At 37.6% G+C, this 20276-nt stretch overlaps 1 protein-coding gene across 2 annotated transcripts in view; it reads right to left on the bottom strand.

The window, feature by feature from the left end:
• Window positions 1-18242: 18242 nt before the first annotated feature.
• LOC148013882 (protein argonaute PNH1-like) overlaps window positions 18243-20276 on the bottom strand; it is a 46299-nt gene continuing 44265 nt past the window's right edge. For both annotated transcript variants that reach the window (XM_087666195.1, XM_087666196.1), the window contains exons 18-22: window positions 19673-19746; window positions 19494-19588; window positions 19365-19396; window positions 19069-19274; window positions 18243-18844 (exon numbers count right to left, since the gene is read on the bottom strand). In XM_087666195.1, coding sequence (XP_087522321.1) covers window positions 19069-19274; window positions 19365-19396; window positions 19494-19588; window positions 19673-19746 — 407 coding nt within the window. In that variant the 3' untranslated portion in view covers window positions 18243-18844. The remainder of the gene's footprint in view (window positions 18845-19068; window positions 19275-19364; window positions 19397-19493; window positions 19589-19672; window positions 19747-20276) is intronic.

Below are 20276 nucleotides of genomic sequence, written 5' to 3'. Positions count from 1 at the left end.
AGGCTTATCATGACAGCTTCATCAAGAAGAAGGAATTTAAAGAAGTTGACTTAGTCCTAGCTTATGAATCGCAATTTGGTAAGTTTCTAGGCAAGCTTCAACAGCGTTGGGTGGGTCCTTACAAGGTACTTTCCATCAACCCTAATGGCTCTGTTGTCCAGACACAGATACTTCGGATAATCCTTTTCTGATTAATGGCTATCGCCTCAAGACATATTACCCTCCCTATGGATCTTGACAATCACTGCCAATAGCTTCCTTATCCCTTGCATGACGGTCAATACGGCTTTACCTAATACTCTTGATAGCCCTCTTGTTGATCCTCATGATGTGGCTTCGATCTGTTAGCCCCTCATAGCCACCTTTCACCCATCCTTGGCTTCCTTTCCTTCTGATGTATCAGAGGTGGCAAGGATGGTTCTGATACATGGTGTTCCTACCATTTGCCTCTTTCAAAAAAGAAAAAAAAACATATATCGGTCATGGGAGAAAAGAACTTTGGTCCCTATCATGCCGATCTATGCTTCGAGAAAAGGTGGAAACACCCTTGGGAGTAGGGCAAAAGAAAAGATAAGATAAGAAAAAAATAATTACAAAACTTTTATGGGAGAAAAGGAAGAATTTCCTTGTCATCATAGGCCTGATTCCAAGATAAGGTGGTACATACCCTTGGATGGAAAGTTGGCTGTGGAAAAGTGGTAATACCCCTCAATCCAGAACAATTGAATCTCCAGCAGAACTTCAGCAGTAGAAGTTTCCAAGCCACCTCCGTTGGTGCATTGAATCCTATAACCTCATCAAGTGCTTCCAACTCCTCCAATAGACGATGTTTCTCCTATGCAATCCAAGTACCAGACTTGTTGGCTACCTCCTTGGGTATGCCTCTTCATCAACCAATCCACATTGACATCATCAACCGAGTGAAGCCGATCTTCATTGACAAACGTAGAGTGATGTGAGCTTTTATCCTAATCGGATGGGGATGTGAGTATGGGCTACCCTCTATATTCATTAACAGAGTGTGAGACAGAGGGTGGAGTGAGTGACCAGTCCTTGCCCTTTATATCAGAGACGTGACATATGTGAATGGAGAGTTGCACGCACGGGATCAATGCACAAAGCACGAATTTGTTCTTGTGCACAACACCAAAAGGCTCCTTGGCTTTCCTTCTCGCACCATATGTTGGCACAGGGTGGGATGCACCATTACACCATCAATTGTGCACAATGCATACAACCTTCGCACAAGTGTCAGTGAGGATTCAATTAACGAGATGTGAGGAACTCGGTTGCCCTCCTATTATCATCAATAGAGCATGAGATAGAGGGGGGTTGAGCATGATTGATTTCCCTTTCATCAACTGAGAGGTGAGGGTTGAGGGATCTTCTGACACTTTAAGACAGGTACGTTCTCGTTTCCCTATGCACACACGGGACACACCTCCTTTGCCATCACTCTACATCTCATTCTATTTGGCGCACTGCACAATAAGGGTCCCTAGCCTTCCTTTTTGCATCTAGGCCAAATGGGTTGGGACGCATTACTGCACCATCAACTGTGCACATTGGCATACTCCCTCTAGACCATTCATTTTGTCAATTTCTAAAGTGGATGTGAGCTGTAGGTATTCATTCCGCCATTACTCTACACCTCATTCTCTTTGGCACACTGCATAATAAGGCTCCTTGGTCTTCCTTCTTGCACCTATGCCAAATGGGTTGGGACACACTGCTGCACCATCAACTACTATCGATTTCTAAACTAGATGTCAGCTATGGGTGTTGAATCATTATGCTTCGAGTGACATGCCCCACGGGGTGAGTGACTGATCTATCATTTCAACATGAGTGACTGTCAAGATTGAATGTTGTATACCTCGCCATCTACAACCTAGCCAATGTTTCAACAACAAAGCTACCTCCCTGGGTGCTGTTGCATGGTCCTTGCCATGCTAAATGAGTGTGTTGTGGCAAGCCCTAGTACCTCATACCAACGACTACAATATTTCATGCGACAGAGTCGGTTTCCCTTGGTCATCTACAAATTGGGTCAAGTTTTTCTACCCCTGTTGATTTCAAGAGTCGGTCATGTTTTAAGTGTGGGGATGTACGTGTATGGGTTATGATCTTGTGTTAGGCCCCTGTTGCATCGTCAATCTGATCTATTAAGGTCCCTGGTCTGGGAACGCATTATTCATGCATGTTCGTTGTGTATACTCTTTTGGAAACATCCCTATCAGATGATTGCAGTATACCATGTCCTATTCCTACCCTAATGGGGTCCCTTCCCCAACCAACTTTCCTCTTTTCAACCCATCTTGGGGTTGTTCCTTGTCTGTTTGTCATTTTTTCCTTGGTTTTATCATTTTTTCATGTGAATGTCCCCTATGTTTACCAAACGTAAAATTTGACCTTACAACCCTGTTCATCCCTTCAAATTGGCCACTTTTCCTTTTTATAGCCCCCTGTTTTGAGCCATGAATCATGAGTTATTAATTTTTGAAAAAATTTCTACCCATTTAATGTGTTTACATGTGAACACGTCTTTTTGTGCTCTGGAACAACGATTTAATATAATAGCCCTACCTATACCCTCCTCTGTATATTTTTCCTTTTTACTATCCACCATTCCGATGTATGGTTTGTCCGTTATTAATTTTTCTGTATTTTCAATTTCCAGGTGTCTTTTTTATCATTTTTTCATGTGAACCTACCTTAACCACCTTAGAATTCAATTTTGATTGCAACGCCCTATCTGGCTTGGTTCCTTGCATGACTTTCTTTTTTCCCCCACCCTGATCCGATCTATCCATTTTATTTTATTAATTTTTTTCATGCCTTTATTTTGCTTGTTTTTCTTATTTTTCCCATGTGAATGCCCCTAACACCCTTGCAACTACATTTTGACATGACAAACCTATCCCACAATTTTCCCCCGACGTTTTTCATTTCGTTGCCCTCTGTTGCAATGCATAGATTTTTCTTTATTAAATTTCGACTCTTTTGTAGCTAGATTTTTTACCGTTTTTCCCATGCGAACATGTCCTACTGTCCCCATGACCACATTTGACCTTAGCCATCCTGTCTAACCCCTTCCTCCAAACATTTTTCATGTTCACCTCGCCGAGTTTCGACCATTGGATCTTTCCAGTTTTGGGCGCGTTTTTACGATTTTCTCCATGCGAACACGTCATATTCTTGTTAAAACAACGTTCTGATGTGTTAGGCATGTCCGGCACATCATCTTGCCTACTCTTCCTTCCGCACTTCATTCAGGTGGACAAATTTTTCGAAATTCGTTTTCGTCTAATTTTGCGTCCTGACATCACGCAGGTTTGCACATGAATGCTCTTGTTTTCATCTTTTGACGCTTGTAGTCGCATTCATCACTTCCACCATGCTTCGGCCTGTCCTCTCGTTCCCTGTAACACAAATTTTTTTTACCCCTACCCCGTGCATGTGTGCGAGACCAAGGGACGCTACATTTTTAAAATTAAATTTAAACCAAACAAAAAGAATACGCCAAAAAACAAAAACAAAAAAAATCCCCCACTCCCCTCCCTCTCGTAACCACCCACTCCCCCCTCTCTCTCCTCTCTTTTCTTCTTTCTTCTCTCTCTCTTTCTTTTCCTTCCCCCCTCTTTCTCTCTCCCCGTACCCTCTTCCTCTTCCTATCTCCCTCTACCCTCCCTCCCTCTCTCTCTCCTTGCATGCCCAATCCCCTCCTACTTCTTCCTCCCTAACCCATCCGCCCTACCCTCTGCTCCTCCCTCTTCCCTCTCCTCCTCCCTCCAACTTCTCCTCTTCATCTTCCCCTGCTCGCAACCACTACATCTACTGCTCGTTGATGTTGGGACCCGTTGCCACCGCCAGCCCCTATCGCCACCCTAGTGTTCATCATTGCCACTGCCGCCCAAGTCCACGATGCCGCTCGCAATTGCCACATCTGCTTGCCCATTTCTGCCTCTACCGCCCGCTGAGCGCTGGGTGTTGTCGCTCGTCCAATTGCCTCGTCCCCGCTGTTGCTGCGAGCACCACCACTCAATAGCGTTGTCACTGCGTCGTCGCCCATCCACTCGCCCCAGCCTGCTCTTCACCACGGCCTTCCTCTCCCTCCCCCTCCTCTCCTGCCACCCACCAACCCCCCTACACCCCGTCCGCCCAACCAGTCCACCCCTCCCCCATGGTACCACCACCCCCCTTACACACACACACACACACACATTTCTACACAGCATACCAAACCTACTCATATTAATCATAATAATACCCACAACTAGAAAAAAACCCTAGCCAACCCCTAGTCCACCTTTACCCAAAAAACCAAACAAGTAAAAATAAAAAAAATAAAAACAGAAAAACACACAGCACAAAATGTAACCCCTACACCACATCATCTCTCTCTTTACACTTCAAAACCACACACACAATTGGACATATTCTTAACAAAAAAATTGGCCAAAATCCCCACATTCCCTTGAAAATCATTCCAACTTAGTACACAATATTTTAAAAAAAGTAACAACAACAAAAACCAATAAAAATAAAAAAATAAAAACCAATAAAACCCAGCCACATTTCAGCAATAATTCCACAAAATTCCTAAACATCACCCACAAAATCCTTCAGAATTTTTAACTGCCCCAAACATATAACAATTTACACCATCGATGTGCATATAATTCTTAGTGTCAAAATATCATTTATCACGTCAAAAATGCTTTAGAAATTTGCGAACAATTGCAAAAAATTACTGTTCAAATTCTTGAAAATTCACGGCACTTCTTTTTTTCAATTTCGATATTGGATTCACTATTTGATTCTTAAAAATTACCTTTCAAAAAAACAAAACAAACATTAAACAAACCCCCCCCCCCCCCCCAAAAAAAAATACACCCAAAAAAAAAAAAACATACACACACACACAATAAAAACAAAAAACAAAACACAACACAAACCAAAAACACAAACAAAAACAAACTGACCACACTCAATGTTTGTGTTTATTCTGATGATCCAAATCTGTAATTTTTTTTTGAGTCTAGTTAGTGTCTGGGATACGGTGTGTTTGACTTTTTGTTCTTTTTGAGTGCCTACTGTGGGGTTTCAAGATGCCTGATTGTTTGCATCGCATGAAGCTTTCGATCGCACGAGTGCGTAGGTCATGTCAAATTTTTTACAAAGGATGTGGATTGCTTGGGGAAGTCTAGTTTGGTCCTGTTTTTTCCTCTGGTTCTTTTTTCTCATATTTTTCTTAGTGGTGGCTTGTTTGGGTTTTGCAGGAATTTCACTATTTTTCTTAGTTGTGTGTGTGTGGATACCCTGTGTAGTTTGAATGGCATCTTCCTCCACTCCCTCAATTCTAATCTAGCATGTGCCATTGCCAGTGCATGACTATTGCCTTCTCTTGGAGGTGGATTGTATTCGCGATGCTGGTCTCCATTCATTTGTAGCACTTAGGTTTTCGCCAGTGGTAGACAACAAGCTTTGCTACTCTTTCCTAGCATCGTACAAAAAACAATCTAGTTTACGCTTCTGCCTATCCACTGTCAATATCAGTGAAGCATTATGTTTGCCTCTTTAAGCTTCCTTTCTACCTAGTGGCAATTAGTTATTAACTGCCAAGGAGATCCTTTCACTTCTTCATAAGGAGACATCTACCCCTTTGGTGTCCAGTAAAGTTGTTACTAGCTCTGGGGTTTTTGTTGCTCATATCTCCTCTCCGATCTCCTATAGTTCCTCCTATTCCTTCTATTTTATCAGCGGAATCCCTTCAATTGTTTTTTACAAATTCTTCGCCTTTTCCCTCTTCCTTATCCCTTCACTTACCTTCATTTTATGATTTCTCTTAACCACCTTTGTAATGCTCCCCTTTTATTCCATTTCCCTCTCCATTTGATTATATTAACCTTCTTCTCTAATAGTGTTGAATACACTTGGGTATGACAGTGACATCCTTCATCGAAGGCAATGGACATTGCATAATTCTTTGACAAGATCGGTGTTTAATTGTTGGCCTCTTATTTAAGTTTCCTAGGAGGCATCTGCTAAATGTTTGACTTCTTATCTTTATTTTGCTCGAGTGCATGTTCATTCTGAGGATACTTCTATATGCCTTGTTGCTCACTTTTGTTGGTATCTTGCTTTCATACATCAATAGTCTCATCTTAATACTAGGAAGAGTATCCCACAGTTGATCATAAATCCAAATGTGGACATGACTATTTCTCAAATTGATGTCATGTATTACTTTGCACAGGCTTTCCCTACTAGGTTCATTATCTTGCTAGAAAGGATGTGTTGTTTACAGTTCCTCTAGAATGTACCTCAATATTTTGTAGATGAGAGTAAAGCTCTAGAGGGTCTCAAGCTTAGCCTGCAATTTAAAAAGAAATATATTTGTCCTAATTCAAAGTGAATTCTTTTCTTGGTTGTATCATCTTTTCTTAATGAAAAACTTTTTCTTTGCTCTCCATTTTTCAGGGGCATGTGCCATAGACTACCTGGTATTGTGTCTGTATGAGTTTTGTGTATGTTCTGTGATGTATGTGTGGTGTATTATCCTTCTTATGTGGAGTTGAAGGTGAAGATGGATCTGATTGAGAAACTCATGGATGGTGGTTCATGATTCTATTCGATTGATGGATGGAAACAACCTCTTAAACCCTTTATGAATTTGTCATGATTCTCTGTTGTTTATAAGATGTGTTAATGGATAAAGGGTTTTCCTTTCGTTATATTCTTGATTAGATACACATTATAAGATGGGGTTGTGGTTGGATGGTGTTCTTGAAGATCCTAAAGAAGATCAAGTTGAGCTCTTTGATGAACTTGTATTCTTAAGTGTGGGGATATGTTCAAGGTTGAAATGATGTGTGTTTTTTGGTTGATTTTTGTTATTTTTTAGGACTAAATGGTTGATTTTACATGAGGATTGAATGGTTTGGAAGTGGTTTGAAATGTTTTGGATAGAGTGGAATGGTTTTGATAATCTCATGATGTTTTTTAGTAGAAATATGAGGTTCTGTGATGTTTTGTTGAGGTTTTGTTTGGATCTTATAGCTTTTGTTTTTTTTTTTTTTTTTGGTTCTTCTATATGAGGGGTTGGGATGATGATTGATGAAGTTTGAGGTTGTTTGAAAGCTCATTAAAAGGTTTTTAATGATGTTTGATGGTTTTAGTTGAGCTTGATCCCTTCTATTGACTTTCTATGAAATCTTCTGTTGAGATTTTGTAGATCCTCTCTTTCTATTCTGTTTTGTTCTATATGCCTCTGTAAGAGTTCTATGGAATGTATGTGTGACTTTGGGAAAGTTTTCTAGTCTTCGAAAGAGGTGAATGCAAGTTCAAAAGAGCTCAAGGAAGTGGAAGAAGTAGCTACTGAAGACTCAAGAGAAGACTGGAGTGAAGTGACAGTAGTGAGCTAGGAAGAGTCATTGTAGTGGCTCTGGTGACCTTTCATATCGAACAACCTTGTGGGAGGAGTATTCATGACCAAAGAAGGGTTATTGTGAGTGATTATTGAGTATTGTAGTGAGGAGATGATGTACTATTGAGAGAGAGAGAGAGAGAGAGAGAGAGAGAGAGAGAGAGAGAGAGAGAGAGAGCCAATTCTATACTAAACAATGTATCTATCTATGAGAGATTGTGAGAGAAAGATATGGAAACTTTGAAGATAAATTATATGTGATATCTTTCCATTCAAAGTGGAGTATTATTTTGTGTTTTCAATGTCTATCAAAGAATTCTATGAAGAATATGATGGATTTTGTTAAAGTTAAAGCCATGGGAGAATTGTTTCTATGAAGTTGCGTGAAGATTTCTTGTTCTTGGTTTTTTTTTTCTTTGTTAAAATCATATCAAATATGAAAAAGATGGTTGTTGATAGTACAAGATAGTTTTTCTTACAATCTAAACCTCGTTTTCTTGGTGTTCCTCTTGGGGCTCCACTAATAAATATCAACAAGGTTAAGGAACAATATCATATTCATTACTCTTATCATTTAGAAGAAAATAATAAGTATCAACAACATAACTGAAGCATTGATACCTTTAATACCATTATCCACCTAGTTAAACCAGACACATTATTAAGGTCATAAACTTGTTGATTATGGCAATTCCCTCATATAATACGTCCTTTATATAGGAAAATATTGGAAACAATGATGCATTAAACCTTAGCCTTAGTGATTGCAATTGAATTCCTATTGAGGTTGCTTAATTACATGTACAAGAATTTGTAAATTATGGATTCACTATCAATGTATCTTGTTTCCTCAATATATTTGGATATATCAAAATTTAAAACATGTATTTTCTAGGCATTAATTGTTATTTTCATAAACATAAAGCATATTATCATGAATTTGAAGAAAATCAACAAGAATATTATTATTGATGAATAATGAGCAATGTTATAGCTACTTCAAGCCAACTATAATATATAACCAAAATTACATGCATTCAATACCATACACTTGAGTACAGTTAGGAGACTATATGAGAATAGCGGCAAATATTTATATATAATATTAACTACAAAGTCATGCAATTTTTACTCATGTTTATGTAGTTTATATTCAAGAAAATATATGAGAATATGAAAAAATATATATAAATACAATCATGAAATATGTACTCTTATTCATGCAATTCAAGTACCAATAGCTTGAGCTTTAACATTTTAATGAGCCTAGTATTGGTAGAATCATTCCTAGCTCAAATTTGGTAGAGTGAAGCCCAAATTTTACACTAAATGGGGCATTCAACACTAATAATATAACTCAAATTTAGCACAAATTGTATAATGCTTGCATCCTAGTTGTTAGAAGTAGTGCCCAAGCTATCTTTAATCACAAATTAGGCATATTAAAGACTTAATTAATGCATTTTATTTGCTAGATATAATATTATTCCATACAATAAAAATAGCAAAAATGAAATGTGATAAGATTCTTCCAATGTTTTTTCAAAAACTATACATGAATGGTCTAAGATTTACCCAATGGTATTTCAAAAAAATCCCTAATCAAACTAAGTGTATTATTAATATGATTGATATAAGTAAAGATAAGAGACTTGTTGTTGATGAAATTGGAACTACAAGTGTGAAATCAAGAACAAATTTGATTGCTTAAGACCTCCATAGCTTCACTTTAGCTTTGTAAGCTTGATCTCCTTCAACTCTATGCACTTTGTATGTTACAAGTTATTTGTGTGTCCTATGAGAGAGCAAGAGAGAGAGGTGCTACTAAAAGTTTTGACTTAGTAATCGAAAAGTTTGAATATGTAGCTATAAGACATCCCATCCTCTTCTCAAGGTTTAGATAAGAAAAATTACCAAAGTAGTACAAGCCAAAACAAAATGGAGAAGACCCTAGAGGCGCTAAATCTAGGACATGTCAAATACCCATAGAACCCAAACTTTTTTATGAGACACATCAATGCACATCCCACAGTCCACGTGCCAAACAAAAAGCTCTATTAGTATCATAGATTTACAAATTAAAATGAAAACCATGATACCATGCACAATAAATTATGAGAGAAGGGTATCTGAGTTAGGGCTTGATAAATTCCTACTCGGAATCATAGATAGGTCTTGGTGGAGATATCCTTCCACAAAAAAGTGATAAAATATAATGGAAATGAAGTTTCAGGAGGCATTTTCTCCCAATGCATGGATGGTAAAAATGCGTATTTTCTTACCTCTTATAGCTTGCATGGTTGGTTGATACACCAAATTGATGTAAAGCTCATTCCCAAATGGTGACATCCAAGAAGAGATCTTTGTGTGCCTTTAAATAGATTTCCTATTGTAGGTTATGAGGATGATATGTATCACGCTTGTGTGGAAAACCTTGTATGGTTTAAAAAGGCTCCCCGTACATGGCCACATTGGCCTTTTCTTCATTTCACATGGTCTCCCAAGAGTAATTTGGATGCCTATTGTTATTCGACTAACTTTTTCTAATATCTAATAAATTGATTATTTGATTATCCCTAGTTCTTCATGGTTATCATTGCTTACTTTAGGGTTGTTGGCTTGGTTTTGAGCTTCTTGGAGACTTGCAAGTCATTAGCTCGATGGACAGTATGAGGATCTTCCTAAAATTTAAATGACAATTTTTTTGTGGATGTATAACCTTCATTTCTACTAATGACATTATTACCAATATGTTTTTATTCAAAACTATTACTAATGCAACAAGCTTTATTATTGCTATATGGTTTAATTTATGAATTATGACATCAATTGCAATGGTACATTTAAAAGTATATGTTCATCTTGGTTGCCTCTTAGCTCTTTATTTGAGAGGCTCTTTACAAGTAAAATCAATTAACAAGTGTGTGAGTTTCCCCATTTAAGACCATGGTGGAAGTGTACACACTTCTTATTCATAATGAGATGTGTGGGTAAAAGGACATGGTAGTTTTTGTGTGAATAATCACAATGATATATTATTTTCATTAGGAGTTAAACACAATTGTAAGAAGATAAAAGGATGATCATGTGGTATGATTACATAAGAAATTTTGTTGAGGATTCATAATTTTTGCATGTGAAAGCATTCACTTCCTTTTGATTTTAGAAATTTAGCCTTCATTAGGAGTTAAACATAATCTCAAGGAAATAAAAGGATGATCATGTGGTATGATCACATAAGGAATTTTAGTGACCATTTATGATTGCCATGTGTGAAACCACTCACTTCCTTTTGAGTTTAGAAATCTAGTCTTAGTTGCCTACTATAATAACAATAGCATCATGGAACAAATTCTCTACCTACAACGTCATTTGCCTACTATAATCATAGTCTCCATTCCCTTCTTGCTTTCTCTATTTGTTCTCTATCCTTACCTCTTGCCCACCTTCTACTTTGCAACACCTACATTTTCCTTCTATGAGGCTTGCTTCTTCTTTTTTTGTATAACTTATTTTCTTTGTAAGACTAGAAAAACAAGGACTCCATGAATGTCTACCTTCACATCACCCCATCATCAATGGAGAAAGCCGATTGTGATCGTAAGGAGTTTTGTTAAAGGTTTGTTGTTGTCTTTTTCTACATTTTTTAATTATTCCCATATTTGTTATGATATCTATTGGTAGGCATATGTGTGTGCATCAAATTGATTTTCATGATTTGAAAACTAGCTAGCTCATGCAAATCAAGGTAGTTGAAAACTCTCTGTATAGACAAAAGAAGACTTATTATAGGCACAATGATCGAGTGTTTCCATAGGGGAAGCTTCTAAGACACTTGACCAAAGAAGTCTTAGACAACTTAAAGTTATTTATGTTTCCAAGGAATTGCATCCCAAGGTTTAAACTAATCATCCATGAAACTCAAATCAGTTGGCCTATGACCCCATGGACCAAACCAAAGAAGGCTTGCCATAGGTAGATTGACTCAATGTTCCCAAAATAAGAGACAACATAAATATTGCTATATTGCATATGTTGTGGTTGGAGTTGGTTGACAAGTGCTCACTATATCACAAGGTGTACCAAGCTTTGCCTTTAAACCATTACATTAGCCACAAGTTTGCAAAGTGCTTCATATACAAAAATTTTGAACTTGCTATAAAAGTGATTCCAAAAGTCATAAAAGTTTATGGGACACTTTTGGAGAGAGAGTGCACTAGAAACTTGTAAGACTTAGCCAAGAAGCCCACCAAAAAAATCAATAAGTAGAGGAGAATGTGCACACCAAGAAATGTGAGAGCATAAACTGGACAAGATGGAATATGAGCCAGTGAATCAAAAGCCAAGCATTGGATATCAAAGTACGATAGCAACAAGATGTCACCACACATTTTGTGTTTAATTGACAAAATTCTTTGTTGCATCTATGTTTCACAGATCAAGACAATCATTAGTGTTGGATAGCTCATTAGAGGCTATCCAAATAGATACATGAGCTTACTAATTGATAGGTAGAGTTTGATGAGAAGAGGAAGATTTTACTAACCTTTTTGTGAGACCTTGTATTGTCTTTAGCCCTAGATGGCTCCCCAACATCAAAAGTTGATGTACTATATTGATTCTATTGTTTTGCTATTGTAAGTCTATTAAGTACTGGAACAGAACCATTGGGAGTTATTGTAGGTTTTAATTTCTAATTGAATAGGGTGAATGCAACAATCAACTGATCAAGCTTTGAATCCATATTGTGATTAAGTCATTGAATCCCTTCATTCATGTGCTTAATGTTATATGACATCTCTTTATATTCATTGGAAACTTGAGTTTCAACCATTTACTCACTGGCATTGGGAGCCACATAGGAACCTCTTTCTCTCTTAGGAGCACTCATATCAAAACCATCTTGACCATGGTTTAGAGCCTCAAGAGAAGGACTATGATCTTCATAATATGCTTGTGATTCATCATTTATATTTTCCCATGATACAACAATGTTGTTTTGAAGGCTTTCTTGGCCAACCTAAATAGGTTTGTCTTAAAATACATTGTGCCTTTCAAAAGTACCTTGGGACTAAGACTAAATAATGTTGACTACTTTCTAGGTACCATTGATTATTCTTTAAGTTTTCTAGTAATCTAACTATATTATTGACCAACTTAAATGTATGGGAAATAATAACCATTTTAAATGTTCTGTTTGACTTGTAATTTTGATTAAGAAATTTGGCTACACACATACACGTACGTGTGTGTGTGTGTGTGTGTGTGTGTGTGTGTGTGTGTGTGTGTGTGTGTGTGTGTGTGTGTGTGTGTGTGTGTGTGTGTGTGTGTGTGTGTGTGTGTGTGTGTGTGTGTGTGTGTGTGTGTGTGTGTGTGTGTGTGTGTGTGTGTGTGTGTGTGTGTGTGTGTGTGTGTGTGTGTGTGTGTGTGTGTGTGTGTGTGTGTGTGTGTGTGTGTGTGTGTGTGTGTGGACATTCTTTTACATGCATCAGAAACATATCATAGAAGGAGGCACACATCAAGTTTTAGTTATACTCTACTTCAAATACAATTGGCACCAAAAGAGATTCAATTAAAGGTGCCATTGTCACAAATAAAAATCCAAACTATCAATACTATACTAGTTACTAAAATACCTCTTAGTCCTAAATCAACTCAGTACTTAGGCTTTCTGAATTCCTATACAATGTCTTTCTAGTCTATTGCCTCCATAAATGCCCTTTGCATGTTTTCTAGCTACCTTTATCTTGTCGATTTCACCTTGTCATGCTTTGAGTTGCATTAATATAAGTTAAAGTATGATATAGTCTACATTACAATGATACAATTTGCATCAAAAGAGACTTAGTTAAATGCACCTTTGCCACAAACAGGAATCCAAACTATCAATACTATATCAATTACTAAAATACGTTTTAGTCCTAAATTGACTCACTGTTTAGGCTTTCTGAACTCCTATATAATGGCTTTCTAGTCTATTGCCTCCATAAATTGCCATTTGCATGTTTTCTAGCTACCTTTATCTTGTCAATTTCACCTTGTCATGCTTTGAGTTACATTGATATAAGTCAAAGTATGATCCACATTTTCATTCCCTTGAATCATTTTGAGTCTTTTACTCCTTCAACTTTATCATGTGTGTTGATTTTTTCTGGGACCATCTAATTGAGCTGTTTTTTCTTCCATAGTTTTCCTTAATATAGTCTCTAGCTTGTATAACTATGAACAATGTTAACCACCTTCTATTTTCTCTTGTGTTTCTTGATGACGTTCCTAAGGGACACCTCCTAAAAATGTGCATGCAATGCAAACTTCATTTGCAATGTAGCTTCATCAACTAGTGCAAAGAAAAGGTTTGCCATTTCCTACTTGTTTGCCCCCTTCCTCATTTTGACTTCCATTTATATCTCTTCTTGCACTTCACTTGTCATTTCCTTGACTTCATGTTTAATCTTCTTACTACTAGTAGCCACCTATATTTCCATATTTCCTCTAGCTCCACAAAGCATACAAGCACCATGGACTTCACTTGTCATTTTCTTGACTTCATGTTCAATCTTCTTACTACTAGTAGCCACCTATATTGCCATATTTCCTCTAGCTTCACAAAGCATACAAGCACCCTAGAAAGAAAATTGTTCAAAACCACATGCTTTTCTTTCAAGTTGCAAACTTGCTAACGCATAAATTCCTCCCATGGGCTAAACTATTGATTTGGCTACAAGTTGATGACATAGATTAGAAAATGTGCAATACTTGTGCCCCAACCAACCTTTATGCAAGGGGAGATATAATGTGGAACTCCTAATTAGAATATACTATTAAAGGTAGAGATGCCCAAAATGCAACTGAAATGTTGTTATTGCACATGGAGTTGAACAATGTTGGCTTGTTAGATTGGAATGTGTTGTGATTCTTTGTGATTAGAGATTATCTCTAGACAAACTGGCTATGATGGAAGAAGGAAAGAGCTGCAGTTACAATTGTCTATTAGTGAAGTGACTATGACAAATCTTACTATTATATTATTTTCGCCATAGGTTCAAAAAGCCCCAAACCTCCAGAGGGCTTCCCGAACCTACCTCCTTTTTCAAACCTCCCTTTTTAATCAAAGCCCCCTCCCCTCCCCTCTTTCTCATGTGTAATCTCTCATTTTCTCTTCCCCCTCCCTTTTTTCATTAAAGCCTCTCCCCCTCACCTCCATTTTTAAAATTAAAACCCCCTCCCCTCTCTCTCACTTATAATCTCTCTCTTTCTTTTCCCCCTCTCCTTTTTAATAAAATTCCTCCCCCTTCCACTCTCTCTCTCTCATGTGTAGGGCCTAGGTTCTCTCTCTCTCTCTCTCTCTCTCTCTCTCTCTCTCTCTCTCTCTCTCTCTCTCTCATAGTTAGATTAAACTTTTTTTAATTAAAATAAGGAGAGAGAGAGAGAGAGAGAGAGAAATATACAAAGAGCAAAAAAGAAAAAAGAGAGGGAGGGAGAGAGAGGGGGGAAACAAAGAGAAACAATTTTAGAGAGAAGAAATATAAAATTTAAGAGAGAGAGAGAGAGAGAGAGAGAGAAAGAGAGAGAGGAAAAGAAAAAAGGAAAAGAAAGGAGAGAGAGGGGAGAGAGACAGAGAGAAGAAAAGGAGAGAGAGAAAATAAGGAGAAGAGAGAGAATTTGAACACATAGAGAGAATTATAGAGGGAGGAAAGATAAAATTTATCTTAACAATGTATTTATTGGTTTCTACAAGACTCCATAGAGCGTGATAGTTAGATTGTAAGCAAGAGGAGGGCCTCGAGATATTGGTTGGGTGGGCAAAATATTCCCATAAATATCAATGCACTCTAAGCTTACTCTCCTCATCCTCGTTATCATTGTGTGTTTACTTTTCTTTAAACATTGGTTTCTAATCTTTATGTACACTTAAAAGTTTGGAATTGAAAATATCAATGCACTCTAAGCTTACTCTCCTCGTCATCTTTATCATTGTGTGTTTACTTTTCTTTAAATATTGGTTTCTAATCTTTATGTACACTTGATAAAAGTTTGGAATTGAAAATAATAAGTAGTGATAACCCTAAAAGGCTCTTCAATTAAAGAAAATGTAATCACAAGGGCCCACATATATGATGCATTTTGGGAAAAGAGCAGTCATAGTACTTCTACTAGGAATCTTCATAAAGAAAGAAACCATGGAATGAACCATAAAGTATTAATGGGCATTTTTTGAAGCATGGAAGTATATCCTAAGACTTGGGAGAGAATTTCAAACTCGACCTAATAAAAATAAGCACAAACTTTCTAGCCAAGTTTAAGGTTTCTAGCTTAGGCTAGCGCACATGTTTTTATGGGCACATATTTTGTGAGAGCATAAATGAGTATTCTATTTACATGTACCAATATATTCTAGCACATGTTTTCATGCATTATGTGAGCCATACATGGTTATGTATGCATGCATATGTTTGCATGCACATCAATATGCCTAAATACTTATGTATACCCATGCATCATGCATGTAAATAGCTAGTAAGACATAAATATAATATTACAACTTTTATTTAGGTACATTCAAAATCGTAAGTATAAACATGTTATGATATACAGCAATAAGCATTTGTAAAGGAGTAGGAGAATAAACTTTAATAAATACAAGCTCATAAAATTTTCTTATTTTTATTGAACCCAAAGTGATCGATGCAGCCAAAATTTATAACCCATAGATATGCCATAGTGAGATGGTCTTGCACCTTCACAAGTATGGAGAGAGAGAGAGAGAGAGAGAGAGAGAGAGAGAGAGAGAGAGAGAGAGAGAGAGAGAGAGAGAGAGAGAGAGAGAGAGAGAGAGAGAGATCATAAAGATGTGAAAAAATCAGTATACAAATGCTTAAGCATTGAGAAAAAAAAAATCTAGGTAATTTTTTTAAAGATAACCTTGATTGTAAACCGGTAGACAACAAGGGTAGACATCATAGCATTGGTTGTTTTTTGTAAGCTCATAGGAACCAGTATACACATCGCACATCTAAATATGAAGGCTCAACACATACAATTAACAATAATTTTCAAATTATTAGAAGCTTCCCATCCAAATCATAATATCACTAATTTTCTCCTTGGTTAAGGGTGAGCAAGCCTTACAAGTAAACAATTGAACATCATACCATAATGCCATTACCTTCGTACTCTCGCAAAGTAGAACAATATATATCCATTCTCATGACCTTGATTAAAAGTGCTAGAGGCATTACACAAAGTCCCTCTAACATAATAGGACATTCTCATATGAAAAAGATTTTATCGCTCAAAGTAAATTTTGGCAACTTTATAAGATGACATTAAAATTTTAGCATTGTGTTGGGATGAGATCATGCTATCTTTTTGGGCAATGTACACTCTTTGACAGTCAAATTGAATAACGTTGAGTTAATCACGATTCATTAATTCACATGAAGGCTCTCTTTTTTATCTGATGAATTTCACATTCTTCCTTTGATTTTATGTCTTGCCTTTAGATTATAACCATTTTGAAGCCAAAAACCTTTTTTTTTTCTCGATTGCTATATTATTGACACAAACTTAAACAATAGTTAGTATGTACACTTATGTCATTATGAACACCCAAAGTGGAATGTAGTACATGCCATGCGTTTAGCATTTCTAGGAGTCTTTTGACTTGAAGATCTCTCTCTCTCTCTCTCTCTCTCTCTCTCTCTCTCTCTCTCTCTCTCTCTCTCTCTATATATATATATATATATATATATATATATATAATCCCTCCCTAATAGACATGTGCATTCACAATGAATTTTTGCATTTGGTAGCATATTGTTGCAATTTCATTATCCTCAGTGCACACAAACTAGGGTAAAAGACACCAATCTTGGCAAGCAAAGACTATGAACATTAACATCTTATAATATTAAATTCAAAGTTTTATAGGCAAATGGCACAATTCTCAAGTTGGAAGGCCTTGTTGATAGCTCTCAAACCTTTGAGAAATCTCTTACAAGAGTCTTTTATACATAAATGTAGAGCATTAGAAAGGTGTGCTCTTCAGTAAGATATGTACATATTGGATAATACGGATATTCAAGCATTAGTGAAAATCTATATTCCGAAAGATGTTCATATTGAATATGAAGGGAACATAATAGCTGTATTAAGAACACAACAATGGCCACCACGAGAGCCGTTCTTAGTTTCAAGATACATACACAACGGAGAATTCAAATATTGACCTTGTCAAATGATTTCTTTTTGCACAAGGATAACTCGCCAAGGCTTCAAGTGTCATATGAATGCAAACCTGTCTAAGGCATAAATAAAGGCTCAAACAACCACCCCTCTTTATCTCAATTCTACAAAGGTTTACGTTCCCTCGAGTGCAATAAGTGCTCATCTCACATTTAAAAATACGTTGTAATGCGTCGAAAACAAAGACCTTCAGCGTCTGTGCTCGTTTTTGGATATACCGATTTTAGTTGCATATAATAAATACGGGAATCTCACCGGCGTTCTGGCAAGAGTAAGGCTATTACTTGATGCTTCCTCCATTCGCATAAGATGGCAAGAGTAAGGCTATTACGTTAACGTTGTCCGACTGGATATTCTTAAATATTCGTCATATTGGATGGTCACTCCTTGACAAGCCGATGTCGTGGAGTCTAATTCACATTTGTCACGTGGAGTGCCGTCGATTTCTGATGCTCTGCTTTGCTTGAAGACTTCATTGGTGGCTCTAATTTTAGATGTTAAAAGTTTTACCTTTAGTCTATGATTCTTCGATTCAATGCCAACAGTATTGAAATAACTGGTGTTACTATTGAGATTTAAACACATCCTGGCTATATTACAGTCCAAGCCTTCAATTTTCAATCTACATTCTCCGCTTGGGTCAGATTGATAAAACATTAGTTGTAAGAAGTAACAAGATTCTAGGGTTCCCTGGCCAATTATTCAAGTTAGGTTTCAAGTCCTGCAATCCTCCTTGAGTTCAGCATGGCCATTGAAAATTTCCTCCCACCTGATTCCATCGCTCGCTTTATATACCCTGGCTTCCATGATCCTTCGACTTCTAATAATCATCATCTCAGGTCTCTCCCCAGTCTGCTATACCTTTTAAAGCAGTAACAATCATGAAGATTCTAGAGTGCCATTCAGGGATTCTCCAACCCATTATTCAAATTAAATCCAAGTCCTTTGATCCGTCTTAAGTGCAGCATAACAATAAAAAATTTGCTATGCTGTAAGGCCTTCTCCAACTTGCAAGCTCCAGCATCATGTCTGTTTCCATTCCAAATGACTTCATGGTTTCGACAGTTACTACTGTCCCACCCCCGTGTCTTGTTCATGCTGCAATAATCTTAAGTTTTGAATCATTCCTAGTCATTACCATGTGTCATGACAAGAGGCAAATGAAACATTCTGTGAAAAAACAGTTGAAACAGTAAGTAGGTGAGATAGTAGCCAGTTGAGACAGTGGACACTGCCGGGAAGAGAGTCCACACTGTATTCAAAAAACAGTCAGACAGTGTCTTGTACAGTCATCTCCAAACTCTCAAAAATTGAAGAGATATACATAACAACCCCCACAAACCAACTGAAGGAAAAATGAAAAGGGGAGTGCTGTCTCAAAATATATGTTTTACCTAGATGTAAAACATAGAACCCTTGATCCGCTGGTGGAGTTCTGGCAGAGGCCGCAATACTGCCCTTCCCCTCGAGAATCCTGACCTTGCACTTCCTCCCATGCTGCTAGCTGCATCATGCTGTGAACTGTAATCGGAGCCACCACCACTGCTGATCCAAAGGCGAGCCCTTGTGGCTGCAAGATGTGCATAATAGCATGGTGGAACTACACGTGACAATGACACATCACGACATGCTTCAACATTGTTTTAGTAGTGGAAACAGTAAAAGGGCAGACAAAATCAGAGAAACTTACCAATTGAGACTGCCCGAGTGCAGCGCGCGTACCTGCAACCACAGTCATTCCATTTGTAAACATCTACATGCAAACCTAATTTAGAAGGGGGAGGAAAAACTGCAACGCCTATAGAGATACACTACTCACGTGAAGCATAAATCATTTGTCAGACGCTGAATTTGATCAACATTAAAATTATTCTCATCCCTTAAGACATGGTAGTGAGCCGGTCTGCTGGTGCCCTACAAAATAACCCCAAAACCGAGATGAATCACCCCAAACTACTCTTGTCACACAGACATATTACCAAACAACCAAGTTTGTACCTTGATACCAAAATGGCTACAAAGAAAGAAGTCAAATTGACTGGGATGGCAGATGCCCGAGTCCACAATTGTACCTATATAGAACACAAATTCATTCAACCTCTCTCTCTCTCTCTCTCTCATAATTATATTAACTGCATGAGAAGTACTAGAGTCACGGAAGAGAAGAAGAAGAAACTGTCATATGCCAAGAAGCTAAATACTCCGTAAGGAGAAGGCCAGCATGCTGAATAAGATCCAACTTCTAGTGAAGAAAACTCTTAAGCTTAGCAATGACTTTGAACCCCAAAAGGGGAATCGAAGATGAATGCATTCCAAGTGACCCAATTGTGCCAACAGCCCTAGAATCTCAGGAAATGAAACAAGATCTTCATGTGTGGCTACATGGGGGTAAGATAATTCACCTTGCCAAAGACCCAATATGATGGGCACATCAAAGGCCTGCCCACAGCTCTCTAGATGTCAGGTAGGAGGGACCATGTTTTCCTAGCAAACAATTGCCACTCGAAATATGGCGCTTGAAGAGTGCCAAGAAAAGGGACAAGCCACCTATCAGCATTCTCCAGATAATAACTTCGCATTTGAATAGTCTTGTTGAGCCACC

Source organism: Lygodium microphyllum, chromosome 25, assembly GCF_053477565.2.
Source record: "Lygodium microphyllum isolate KBCC chromosome 25, Lygodium_microphyllum_v1.1.10, whole genome shotgun sequence".
Taxonomy (NCBI): domain Eukaryota; kingdom Viridiplantae; phylum Streptophyta; class Polypodiopsida; order Schizaeales; family Lygodiaceae; genus Lygodium; species Lygodium microphyllum.
The sequence above is the reverse complement of the archived record's forward strand: the minus strand, read 5'-3'. Positions and strand labels throughout refer to the sequence as shown.